The sequence below is a fragment of the Trachemys scripta genome, chromosome 4 (assembly GCF_013100865.1).
Source record: "Trachemys scripta elegans isolate TJP31775 chromosome 4, CAS_Tse_1.0, whole genome shotgun sequence".
NCBI classification, from domain to species: Eukaryota; Metazoa; Chordata; order Testudines; family Emydidae; genus Trachemys; species Trachemys scripta.
In genome coordinates, this window is record NC_048301.1 from 61,864,549 (window position 1) to 61,878,056 (window position 13,508).

General features: G+C 40.7%; 1 protein-coding gene across 1 annotated transcript in view; it reads right to left on the bottom strand.

Moving 5' to 3' along the window:
• SPTBN5 (spectrin beta, non-erythrocytic 5) overlaps nucleotides 1-13,508 on the bottom strand; it is a 134,995-nt gene that overhangs the window by 7,837 nt on the left and 113,650 nt on the right. The window contains exons 53-61 of the mRNA XM_034769645.1: nucleotides 12,398-12,615; nucleotides 10,138-10,327; nucleotides 8,782-8,958; nucleotides 7,545-7,649; nucleotides 6,413-7,021; nucleotides 2,982-3,053; nucleotides 1,367-1,453; nucleotides 841-932; nucleotides 517-602 (exon numbers count right to left, since the gene is read on the bottom strand). Of these exons, the coding sequence (XP_034625536.1) occupies nucleotides 517-602; nucleotides 841-932; nucleotides 1,367-1,453; nucleotides 2,982-3,053; nucleotides 6,413-7,021; nucleotides 7,545-7,649; nucleotides 8,782-8,958; nucleotides 10,138-10,327; nucleotides 12,398-12,615 (1,636 nt within the window). The remainder of the gene's footprint in view (nucleotides 1-516; nucleotides 603-840; nucleotides 933-1,366; nucleotides 1,454-2,981; nucleotides 3,054-6,412; nucleotides 7,022-7,544; nucleotides 7,650-8,781; nucleotides 8,959-10,137; nucleotides 10,328-12,397; nucleotides 12,616-13,508) is intronic.

Consider the following 13,508-nt stretch of genomic DNA (forward strand, 5'->3'; position numbering starts at 1 on the left):
AGCAAGGCCGTAGAGTACATTCAAAAGCAAACAATTGTAGAATACATGGAAAGCATTAAACTTAAACTGAATGCAAAGAAATGAAAACAAGAGGCTGAAACAGCATGGCCATCGACAACAGTAAAGAAACAATGCACTGTGACTGGATCATTCTGTTAATTTTACTTTGTAATAATGATTGATGGCACTGGTAGGCTTTGAACTTGCTTAAAAATTGGAAATATGTCAATAAAACATTGTGTTCAACTGATACCTATATATATTGTGGCTCGGGAAGTTCAGTGTTTCATTTTAATTGTGGAAAAACACGGACTCTTATGGGGTTTTTTTAAGTCACAGACTTTTTTTTTTAATCACAGAAAACTAGGCTCCCCACAGATGAGACACTCAAACACGTTTAAAGGAAGAGCACCACACAAGGGACAGCTTGTGATTTCAACATCCTTTATTTCCTCACCCCTCCTGTCATCATCACTAAACTAAACAATTACCCCTTAAAAATGAATGATGATCTACCTATAGTACTCCTAAGTGCTTGTATCCATTCATCCATCAACTTCTGAGAAGGTGCTGCAAAGTAGTATTCTGCCCCATCACTCAACCTGTAAACAGCAGGGATAGGAAGAAGGGCATTCAAATTAGTCTAAATGTCTACATTATTGTCCTATTGAGAAAGGCAGGAACTGCAGTATCTGCAAATTCCTGCACAGACAGCACTCTTCAGCTTTGCCATACCACAACGTTTTCTGAGATAGGCTTGGATGAGTATGGCTGCGAGTAGTTGCAACATTGCAGAGCAGCCAGACCTGTTTTGCTAGCAGGTCTATGCGTATGATTTACCGTAAATGAAAGGTGTTCTCTTTCCTGGCATAGTCAGTCAGCCTCTCACACTTGGCACCAGCAACACTGATTGATGGGATTGTGGTTACGGTCTGAAGGAGGAAGAGATTACAATGAATGTCCTAATTGCCCTTCCTTTTAGGATTCAATCTCATCCACACACTGTGAGCACACACTGATACCATCATTCATATTATTCGTAACACTGTCACTAGATCCCCTGGTAGGAAGAACTATACAAGATCCATCCTTCATACAGTTTGAAGAACTGGTACTTCATTGTGTCTTGAAGGCATTAATCAAACAAGAGAATGTTCAATAAATCTCAAAAGCCCTTTTCTCAACCTTATAGCTGGAAGCTGCACCAATCAGACTAAATTTCGACCAACTGATGCATGAAAGAAATTAATCCCCTTCTAATCCTATGTTTTCTTTTTAAAGAAATTGGGAGATTAGAATGGAAAAACAGGGAACAAATCTTAAACCACCTTTGGAGATTACCTGACAGATTCAAGAAACAAATTACCTTGGACGCTTCCGTTTCATCATTGTAGAAGTCAAGTTTTTGTTTGTTGAGTTTTACATAATAGGAGTTCCAAGTCCTTGACTGTGGCTACATGAATAAAGAGGATAATAAAATGTAATCACAATGGTATCTATAGTTACATCAATGACATCCATTTCTATATGCGGTTTCTAGCCATGCAACTTGGGGCTGGGACCTCATCAGCTCTCACGAGCCAAGAATGGTCAGCCTAGGCTATTTCTAAGGAAACCCAATGCACTGTAGGGATTGGTTTTAGTGATTCCATCAGTGGAGCCACATAAGTCAGTGCTGAACTAATGACACAGCCTGGTGGAAGCAGGCACTAAACAGTTGGTTCCTTCTATCTTTTAGGAAGGATATAAACCCAGCATTTTATTTCTGCTTGTTGAAGACACCATTTCATTTGATCTAATTGGAGTTGGCTCTAGTGCGCTATCCATATTCCAATTTTGGCCATTATAATCTGCCTAAAGTTTCAATGTAGTGTGGATATCGAATTCTTCCCCACTTACTGGGCACTGTTTTAAAAGCAGCTGCTACTTTCCACCCCAGAAGGTGGTTGTATGTCTGCAACCGGCGACACATTTGTGAAGTGTTATGGGATCCTTCTGGATGGAAGGTGCTGTCTAAATGTAAGATGATATTATTTTATTGTGCCAAGAGTTGTCTGGTGAATGAGAGAGGAAGGGGGAATTGTTAAGGAAGATGTGAGGAGAATTTATGTTATGAATTTATTCTATTTCTTTTTTTGTGGGTGGGTGGGTGAGATGAGAATTCACTAACAGTTAATGTAACTTGGGGTTTCACTTGTGTATCCTTAACAGGGTGACAGTAGATTCTATTTTGCATAGGAAATAAAGACCAGTGTGGATTTGCTTAGGTCCGGTTAAAAGTTTCAGATAAAGAATTATTCCCAGGGAACAAACAGTCTAAGAGTCCTGTCTATGTCCAAGGCCCACAAAGACTCTGTTAACAAAAATCTATGTACTGGTAGATAGTGACTGAGAAAACCTGCACAGAAATTTCCCAGCTGTGGTAAATATACCACCACTACTTCACTGATGCAAGCCTTGCCCTGGAAATGGACTTATATTTTAGGGTAAGAGGGGAATTCGAGCTTTAATTTCATTCAGCCTTGGCCATGCTGAAACTATCTCACCAATTTACTACCCAACCATCAACTGGAAGAAACACCTCTTCTAATATGAGCAGAAATTAATATCCAAGCTAATTAAATTAGAGGCTCTCTCTGCCATCAAGGCTTCACTCTTTTTGAAGGGGATTTTAGTCTACATGTTCATTTAGTCCCAGGTTCCAGTAAGTGCCTCATCAATGGGAACTAAGCCTGAGCTGGAACATCCCTCAGATAAGTGAATTCAGACATCTTGTTCATTCTAGGCCTCATCTAACACCCACTGAAGTCAAGGGAGTCCTTTCACTGGCTTCTGTGGGAACTGTATCAAGACCTCGGTTCTGAGAGCCTTCCCAGTGAAGGTTCACCACCCGTCCCCCACCTCCCAGTCAGGTTCTGTAGCTATTTGGTCATAATGTAAGGAATGGTGGCTGAACATGAAGTGAATGCATTTAATTCTACCTGCTTACGTCCTGGAAGAAGCTGGTCCCTTTTTTCTAGTAACCCCTCCATGTTCTGGTGATTTACAGAAACCTGAAACACACAAGGACATTACAGTTTCACTTTGAAGAAGTCTTTTCAAAACTTCAGAAGCAATTGTGAGATATATCCCAAACAGGCCATTGTTTTCCCTTTAGCCTTTGTCTTTTCTATGCTCCTGGAAGCCCTCTGTAGATCACATACAGAAATCTAATTTAGTGCCTGAATGAAGATGTTCAGACCTACACTGGACAATCTACTCATATGATTAGTTTCACCATAGTGTACCAAAGGTCAGCTTACTTGGAGTGATACTGCATTTTGTGGTGTAATATAATGTGACTATATGAAAATATCTTAGCAGGTATGTTTTTATGCAATGCTTAGAAGTGAATCTGAATCCTTCACAAAATATTTTACTTTGGTTGCTGTCATCTAGATCCTGCCCGAAGGTCTGCCCGGGGATCTGACTCTGGCACTGTGTGGTAGAAGAGACTCCTGGAGAAAAATAACTGTTTTATGGTTTTGGATGCTAGTTTGCACTACTATAATTAAAATTATTATTTAAAAATTAAACAACCATAGTATTTTATAATACATATGCAATACATTATTTTAATATATTTCGATAACAATTTATTATACTGTTCTGGCATGTCTGGGGATCAATGTCATTAACTCTACCATTCCGCTTATTCACCAATAAAATACCATTAAGAGATCCTTAAAAATCCTCATATGGTCCCTCTTAATGTATACCTATATCCGCTCGTACTGGTCTGACCAGTTATTGTAGATCATCAGTGTAATTTTATAATAAACTTTAACTAGTTAACGTACTTCTCTAAATAATCTGTTTTGTCAATATATCCTCTCATACATGAGTCCCTCCATTCTATTTATCATCCCTGCTGCCTTATTTTGTACTCTCTGCCTTCTATTGTTACATTTCTGCATTCCAATGAGGTAACAAAACCAGGATACTGTATTCCAAATGTAATCTCAGTGTTTCCATGACTATTTAGTTGGGAATTGGTCCTGCTTTGAGCAGGGGGTTGGACTAGATGACCTCCTGAGGTCCCTTCCAACCCTGATATTCTATGATTCTATGATTCTATTATGCAGCTGCTTACTGATTTACATGCTATAACTCTCTTAAAACAAATCAAGCCAATATTCTACTAGCTTTTTTTACTGCTGTTGCAAAAAATAATCCTTTGTTTGATTGTTATATGGTAATTTGTGTTATAACATCATCATTTAGCATTCAGAAAAGGGTGCTGAATTGCACAGAGATTGAGAATAGAGAAAAAAACAACCAGTATATTCTAGGTGATACAGGTAGCAACACCTACAGTTCAGGTTCCCCAACATTTTTCATAATATTAACCTGCTTTAATGTGCTCATAACTTTGCCAAACTTTAATCATTCAGGCTGAAATTTTTGATTCTGGGTGGCTGCCTGAGGCTGAAGCTTTTGGAAAAAATGTCAGTAAAACTGGTTCAGCAATTCTCAAAATGGGGTACATGAAAAATATATTGTTTTGCTCATTTTAAAAAAAGACTGGGAGTTAGAGAAGAAGTTGAAGAAGGTGGCACAAGTGGAAAGACTGGGACAAGGAGCCAAGGGAGGAGGGGGCAGGTAGAGAAACTAGGGCTGTATCAAAAAGACTATCATAATTAGGCTTGAAAGGACTGGATTTTTATCAGTAAATGTCGATTTCACCATACACACACAAACCAAAAAAAAAAAAAAAAAAAAAATTCTATTGATAATCAAAATTTACAGATAGGCAAAGTAAGAAAAATGATGCTTAAGAACTTACTAGAGTTCGTTCTAAGGATATTTACTTTGTATGTTTTGACATATGATGTGGACAATTTGTATTTTAATAGTTATAAAGCTTTAACTTTTTGAATCTCAATGTCTACTGTCATTAAACAATTATTGTCTCACCCCCCATTGTCTAACCCCCCCCACATAATTTCTTCCCACTGAAAATTTATATGAATAAAAATCTAAAACAAATGCTTAAAAATAAGCATCAATATTATCCATCTAAATTATTTAAAAAACCCTCAGATTCTGCAAAGCCTAATAATAATGCATATGCACAAAGAAGCCAGATTAAGGTTGCACAGACAACCTTTATCTGATCTAGAACTAATTGAAAAATTTCCAATGAATCAGGTTTCCCCTGGAAAATGTTGATTAGACAAAATTGAAACATTGCAGGAGTCCATTGATTTTGTCAAAAATTTCTATGGAAAGTTATTGAAATGACTCATTTCAACTTTATCATTCTGGGATGAAATAAGATTGAGAAATCTCAGAATTTCTCAAAGGAAGGAAATTCTATTTTCCAGTCAGCTCTAATTCTAGCATTTATTAACGTCTGGATGCTTAGTTTGAGACCTTAGTAAAGTTCTTTAATGTATTTTTTAATGTATTAGGACATTAGGGTGACCAGATGTCCTGATTTTATAGGGACAGTCCTAATATTTGGGGCTGTGTCTTATATAGGTGCCCTTGTCCCCCACCCCCGTCCCGATTTTTCATACTTGCTGTCTGATCACCCTATAGGACATAAAACCTTTACTGTTCAAACTTGTTCTAGCTGACTGCATAATTAAATCAATAGTCTTTTTGTGTATCAGTCTCCTTCAGTCTTACACAAAAAACCCACCTGTGTGCAGTCGAATCAGGTAGCTACATGCAAAATATAAATTACTGCAGGCATAAGATTATCTAGTTTGGCACTCACTATTTGCACAAGCAAATGAGAGGTTTAATGGATGCAACTGCGCAAACGTGTTTTCAACAGCCAAAAATCTGGTCCTATTCATTAATATTTGCATTTTTCAATTAAGTTGGTCTATTTTGAATGCTATTTGTTATTCATTAAAGTGAAGAGTGATATATGACAAGATATATTTTCTGGGACATAAATTCAATTAAAATATTGCTGGACAAGATTTAACCTAACAGTCTCACCATGGAGATTAGCTATCATGCCAAGAATGTATAAAGAAAATATAAGTCAGAATAGATGCTTCTTGGCTTCGGGGAAAGACGTTTTTGTGAGCAACATACTCCCCGTAGTGAGAGAGAGAGAATAGCACTCATTGCCATATCAGGTAGCAGTAATGTCTATAGAAATGAGGCATTTAAAAAGATTCCATAGACTGCAGGCATACAACTGCTTCATATCACTATCTTTCTGGATAATTTAGAAAGTATATAGTAAAGGCACATTAAGTGTTTCTTGCTGTTTGGGTCCACTAGGGATATATATGTATATGGTCAATCTTTGTAGTTTTCTCACACTCCTTATGTTGGCTAGTAAGATATAGATCTGGGTATTGCTTCAATAGGGTGGCTGTAGAGGTTCTGTGAATGTAGATGAACTTACCAAAAGGTCATTTTCTGACCTCTCAAGAGAGGAACTGGACTGTGGTGAATGTGGAGAAACATCTAATGAACTTTGGCTAGACCTAGGTGAAGTCTTCACAACTTTTATTTCCACGTTAGAGACGGGGAAACTGCTAAGGTTTTTCTCAGAGGGTGATAAGAGGTCCTTGGAATATGGTTCTGACAAACTGGTGGCACTTTGTCTGTTTACTGGACTGGGAGGAGAGATGTGGCTTCCCAAGGACGTGACTTGCAGGCCCATCAGTTTTGGCGTAGGTTGAGCGTTAATCTCACTGAGCCTCTTCACAGCTTTCGTTTCTCCATTGGTGCTGGGCAACATCTCTGGATTTTCCCCAGACCCAAATTGCTGGAATGCCTCGGTGGACTTTTGGACTGGAGAGACAACAGTTTCAAGGGGACCCCTCAAGGCGAGGCTGGGTGAGGAGGATAGAGATGCCAACGGTCTGGTTCTCTTTATCTCTATCAGTCTTGAGGGTGGGATCCTTCTGTCTGAGGGCTTCCTTCTCAGAGATGGGACCCTAATGATTTTCCCTCTCTCCTTTTGCCCATTTTCCTCAGCATAAATCTGCTTCAGTATCTTCATTTCCCTCTGCAAGACACAAAGGTTACATATATGACAATCTATGAGTGCACATGTAAATTGAAGTTAGGATTACCTTCAGAAGCATTTTCTATTGGCCTTTATAAAAATGGTATTGGCCTTTATAAAAATGTATCTGACAGCACAGGGCCCAACCTTCTACTATGGATTCCCAGCCCTGGGAACTCTAAACAGCTTGGGCATCTGTAGTCCAAACTGTATTGTCATCTTGTTCCCAAGGCCTCTTCCTATGCTCACAGCCTTCCTTGTTGCCCTCCTGCTCTCGGCAGAGCACCAGCTCCCAGGTCTGCTCTCCCTGGAGTTTTCCTCAGTCAACCTAGTCTTCTCTGAATTAGAGTCTGCTCTTATTTTCCCAGCAGGTCTCCTCTTAGTCCCCTGATCCTTTACCACGTCAGGAGGCGAGCTGAGTTTAGCACAGGAGCAGCAGAGCCCCAACCTCCTAAAAAGGCCATCTCACCCCATGACAAACCCCTGTCTCACGTACTAATCCATCAGCCTTCTTCCCCCTCACCTTTGTTTTCCTGTTCAGCTGTACAAACTTCTCCTCTTGGGCTGCAAGCATCGTCTCAAAGTCCCGGTGTTTCTTCAGCAGTTCCTCTACATCAGACACTGAATCCTGAGTGGAAAAAAATCAACAATAGATACAGGAATCCAGTGAGACAAAAATAACTGTTCCTGAAAAGACTACGACTGAGATTTTCAAAACAAATGAGTACATTTAGCCACATAACTCCCTTTAAAATTAATGGGAATTTGCGTCTAAATCCTCTAGCTGGCTTTCAAAATCTCAGCCTACACTTCTAAAACAAGTGGTCCATGGGCTGAATGTGGCACATGAAAATAAAGGCTCAGTTGACAAGACTTCTTTCTCCCCAGCTGCTGGCTTTGTCAGCCACCAGCACCCTTACTGGAACCCACCAGTACAGCCATTACGAGAATGCAGTATCTTTCACAGTGAGATGATCCTCTATAAGAGTCACTTTTTAATTATTATTTTTTTTTAATTATTTAAAAATGTTGCGATTCATGTGAAATTTCTCGCCCTCCTTCTCCTCTCTGCTGTGGAATAAAGGCCCTGCAATATCACCACCAGCATGGCTTGCATAAGGTATCGTGATTTCCATGTGGTATCCTGGCTGCTACAGTATAACCAATGGCACACAGGTTAAATGCCTGGATTCAAGTTTATGCCAGACACATGGTTTACTCCTGTCTTTCCCCCTGCCAATGATCACTGCAGGGATCTCACAACTGATCCTCTGTTGCCCCTGCATTGGGCCTCCATAGCCAAGTGTGTGGCCACCCGCTCAGCCACCATAATATGGTCATCAAACAGAAAAAAGCTGTTGAAGTTGGTGCAAGAACAAGGATTTCTAGGGCAAGCTGGAAAAGCCATGTACACAAATCTCCCCACCCCCCCAAGAGAGGCCAAATCACCCCTTCTCTTCAAATCAGGCTCTCTCCCTCATATGAAGGGGTAAGAACCTTCTTCCAGATCCCTGACTAGGCTAAGGAATGGGTAGAAATTCTCCCCAATCTTTTGCCACAGCAGGTCACTACCCCATTAGTTACTTTTCCTGCCCCAGGCTAAACCCTTTAAAAGGACATAGTACCTACCTTTTGAGAATCCCAAAGCTGCATTACTCAGCCATCAATGTTTTGACTGTGATTAACGTAAAACAGAATCTCTCAGGGGTCGGGTTACTTGAGATGGTGCATTTTAATAGTGTTATACTGTCCTTACTCACCCCATAGCTAGGATCTGAGAGAAAGCCCTCCTTGGCAGCCAGCCATGCCTCTGCTTGATCCAGCTCTCGCCTTAGTAATTGGATCTCCCAGTTTTCCTCATACAGCTCCTTCCTCAAATCCCAGCTCTCCTTCACCTTCTTCATCAGTTCTGACAGCTCTGACAGTTTTTCCTCAATCTAGGAAAACAACATTTACAATATAGGGAGATAAAAGATCCACTTAGACTTTCATTTGACAGCTATCTGCCTTGTAATTTGATCATGTGACCCGTACATGGCCTCCAGAGAACTTTGTGATCCCAACCTAACTTAGAAAGGAAGTTTGAGTCTGCCTTTTGCCTGCCTGAATTAATTTAGCCTCGTACTATATTCTATATCTGTATGCATATTCCGTGTAGGCAGGACCAGTACTTTGCTATATGTTCTTCCAGGGCTACACTTAACTCAGATGTTGCAGTTTGTAACTTATAATACTGAACTAATGGGTACCCACACAACAAGACAAATTCATCTGACCATGGCATGACAACACTGATTTATCTTTTAATACCAATGGAAAACTGTCTAGTCCTCTCTGCAGCAAAGTTTGCAACAGAAATGGGATCTTTCACAAATTCCAAAGACTTTTAACTTCATGATCTCCAGATCCAATTACAATCTCAAGCCAAACCTGGTGTCATTGTAATGGTCAAATTCTGAAGTTACTTAGATAACAGGATCTTAGAGTTTTTCAAAGTTACTTCTCGCCCTTTTCTCCTTTGTAAAACTCCTGAAGAATCACACGTTTTCTGAAGTGTGCAAAGACATTACCCCACTCTGTATTTGTTCTATATTGTATTGCATTCTATTTATCCTATTTCTTGTGCATTTAGACAATAAGATTTAACAATGGTATTTCTGTGGCACATATTCCCCACTGTATAGTGTGACGTAGGCCTACAGCACAGCATAAACAACCACCAGCAATATTTCAATCTAGGTATTGTTGTAATTTTACAGGTTAGTTTCAGAGTCAATTTTGAAGGAGATAGGAACAACTCTAAATGGCGTTCCACTTATTCAGGTCTCTATGCAAAATTTGTCTTCATATTTAATATAAAAAAACCTGTTTTTTCCATCTAGCGTCTCTGTTTTGAAGGACAGATTTATGTGAAAACCCCTGAAAGAACTCTCTGGGGGCGCTGAAGTCTAGTTCCCTCCTGAACACTTACGAAATGTCCGTTATAGACGGTAGTATTTCTGGCAGCGATGCTTCACTCAGACTTTCATAATATTGTAATTAAGGTGTTTGCCCACTAAGTTTGTTTCCTTACCTGACTCTGATTTTTTAAAATGTTTAACCCGCCATCAGCATACCTCCATGGACATGAAGTGTCCGTTTTTCACCAGGTTGTTCCCTGCCCGCTGCATATCTTCATATTTTAGCCACTGCTTCTCTGTTTCACGCTTATACTCTTCATGGTGCTTGATTAGCAGCTCAGCACCAAGAACATCGCTTGCTAGTTCCTCAGATATCACCAGTGCATGCATCTCATTGGCCCAAACTCTACGGAAAGGAATCAAAAGGCGTCAGTCAACACTGAAAGCTGCTGAGGATAAAAATGGAATGATTCACAAACACTCAGACACACCCACAAGCTTATACATCCACAGATTTACAAGCCCTTATTTACATACAAGGGACACACACATGCACACACTCTGGTAGATATCCACATCCATATGCACATTTACACACTCAAGGGACACATTCCAGTGCATAAACATACACTCAGACATACCCTTACCCCATCAATAATTATATTATACTTATGGGACAAACATGATACACATTCAGATAGTTAGAGAAGGGAATCATGAAACCACATGCATTGAAGAATATCTCCTGTATATATTCATGGTGCTTTTATGCACTGGGCATTTATATGCATACTTAAAGTTTCACATTCTGTCATGCACAAGAATACTTAACACACATACAGGGCACACATACATGAAATCATATTCACTCACAAAGTTAGGCAAAAGCATGTACCTACAAGGCCACAGCCTCAACTGGTATAAAACAAGGTAGCTCCATTGACTTCAATGGAGCTGATTTACAGCAGCTGAGGAACCACCTCACCGTAGGCTATCCCCACCTACACACTCTGACAGACAATATTCCTAAAACAAGAGCACATTTGTATTCCTGGGACAATGCTCATAATACTTAATAGAATTGGTCAAACATTTTCTGATGAAACATTTTTTCATGGAAAATGCCGTTTCACTGAAATAGAAACATTCTACAGGAATGGGGAGTGAGGGAGGGAGAGATAGCTCAGTAGTTTGAGCATTGGCCTGCTAAACCCAGCGTTGTGAGCTCAATCCTTGAGGGGGCCACTTAGGGATCTGGGGCAAAAATCAGTACTTGGTCCTGCTAGTAAAGACAGGCAGCTGGACTAGATGACCTTTCAGGGTCTCTTCCAGCTCTATGAGATAGGTATATATCTCTATATATTTATAACGTGTAGATGTTGGAAAAAAAATCACTATGGAGTGTTTTGACTTTGAAATTTATTTTATGATATAAAAAATTTAAAACAGTTGAAATTAAAATGGAATGTTTTGATTTAATCTGAAAGAAATGTTGCCAGTGACCTAAAACAGAATTGTTGTCAGTTCATGGGAAATTTCAAAATTCAATGTTTTGTTAAGATTAGGAACAAAACCCAGTTTCAAAATAATGGAATTTCCTGCAAAATAGAAATTCTGGTACCCACACAGATCTTTTATTTATGCAGAAGGGAAACAGCAACAGGCACATGCAAGCAATATTATCTCTCTCCCTGCTCCCACACAAAATACTTCAACTTTTGTACATGCCTGAAATAGCTGTGCTAGGATTGCCTGTGAAATGGTTGTGCTGACTCTTACACACAGGGCCGGCTCCAGGCACCAGCGTAGCAAGCAGGCCAATGAAGAGGGGGCGGCACGTCCGGCTGCGGGGCCGTCACTCCGTCTTGGAGCGAAGGACCTGCCGTAGAATGAAGCAGCAGTAGAGCTGCCGCCGCTTGCGACTGCAGCTTTTTATTTATTTATTTATTTATTTATTTTTGCTGCTTGGGGCGGCAAAAACGCTAGAGCCGGCCCTGCTGACACATGGGAGCAATGGTGTCTGTACAGCTGCACAGGGATTGGAGTATTCAGATGTGAGGAAAGGACTATGCCCTCATGTAGAATCAGCAATGTTTGGAAACCAAACCCCAAAGTACTGAACTACCCAAAGTGCTTGATTTTCCAAGACACTAGAGGTATTATTTAAATTGTCCAAAATTTGGCGGGTCTGTAACACTGTGCTGAAATAGAGTGGTATGGTCCCACATCCAGTATGTGACAGGCTCCAGAAACAACCCTATTAGTTTGAACCAAAGTATCTGTTCTTCTCTACAGTGGGGTCAACTCTGGCCACTGCAGCTGAGAAGATGCTTTGCGTTATCATTTAAAGGGAGCTGTAAGCAAGCTGCAGAGAGATGGGGGCAGGGATGGCCTATGCCAAGTGTCTAATTTAGAAGACTGCATTGAGGAAAACAAAAATAAGGCCCCATTGCCAGACAAAAGGCCCAACACATACATCAGCTCCCTGCAGTCGTTGAAGTAGACCTGGACCTGTTCTGCCTGGCTCAGCCTCTCCTTCCTCTCCACAGACTTCTTGTTCAGTTTCTCCCAGCATTCATCCACCTCTGTGAGTCTCTCCATTATGTTCTCCCTGGCCTGTGGGTAGAGCTGACTGAGACGCCGAGCCTCCCCTTGGATTCGCTCCAGCTCTTTTGCGATGGCTGCAAGGTCTCTCTGGAACACAGAAGCGATTGATCACAAGACGAAATTGAGAGCATTAGGTTCTGCTTCAGCATTGACACTGCAGGGAAATAATCCTGAAAGCAGATCTCAGACTGTTCTTGACCTTTAGGCTCCTTCCACCCAGTTGATCCCACAGAGTGAGAAATTAGCTCATTACTTTGCCTGCTGCCAGTTACCTTCTGGGATTCATCTACATTCACCATTGAACAAGCTTGTCAGAGTTGTCATGAAGGACACTGCAGTAAGGTAGACGATACCTTGGGAGTCTCACTCCCTGAGCCAGCAAAAACTGTGTTTCTAATATAAATGATGTATTTGGGGGGAGATCAGGGAGGAGTCAGCTGCATCAACTGGGGGAGGAGGTACTACCCTGTAATGCAGACCAGTGACACTGGGGCTGGCTTTGAAGGAAGTGGGAAGGAATCGGGTGAGGATTAGGAGAGAGAAAAAGACAGGAAAGTAAGGGTGCAGCAATTCCCAACAGAACCTCTGCTTTCCAAAATTTAATCTTTTATTTTTGTTTTGAGAAAGTACCTAGAGGAAGTCTGGCATGTTCAAAACACACCCAATATTCCTTCCCCGCCTCAGCAGCACCCCAGCTGGAGTCTTAGAGATCATCTCAATTCTCCTGCTCTCTAACTCCTTTTTTCACCTCTCCCTCATCTGGCCTAAACATCATAAACACCTACTGCCAGCCCACAGGGATTGCCTGCTCCCAATCCAGAGCCTGACACACCATTTAAGTTGAAAAATAAGGAATTTAGGTACAGCAAAATCTAGGCTCGCCATGCTCTGTGAGGCTAAGTATTACTTCCACAGGACTAGCAATTCCTGCTGGCCTAGGGAGCAAGAAGTCACAGCCCAGAATTCAACATGGGCCTTTT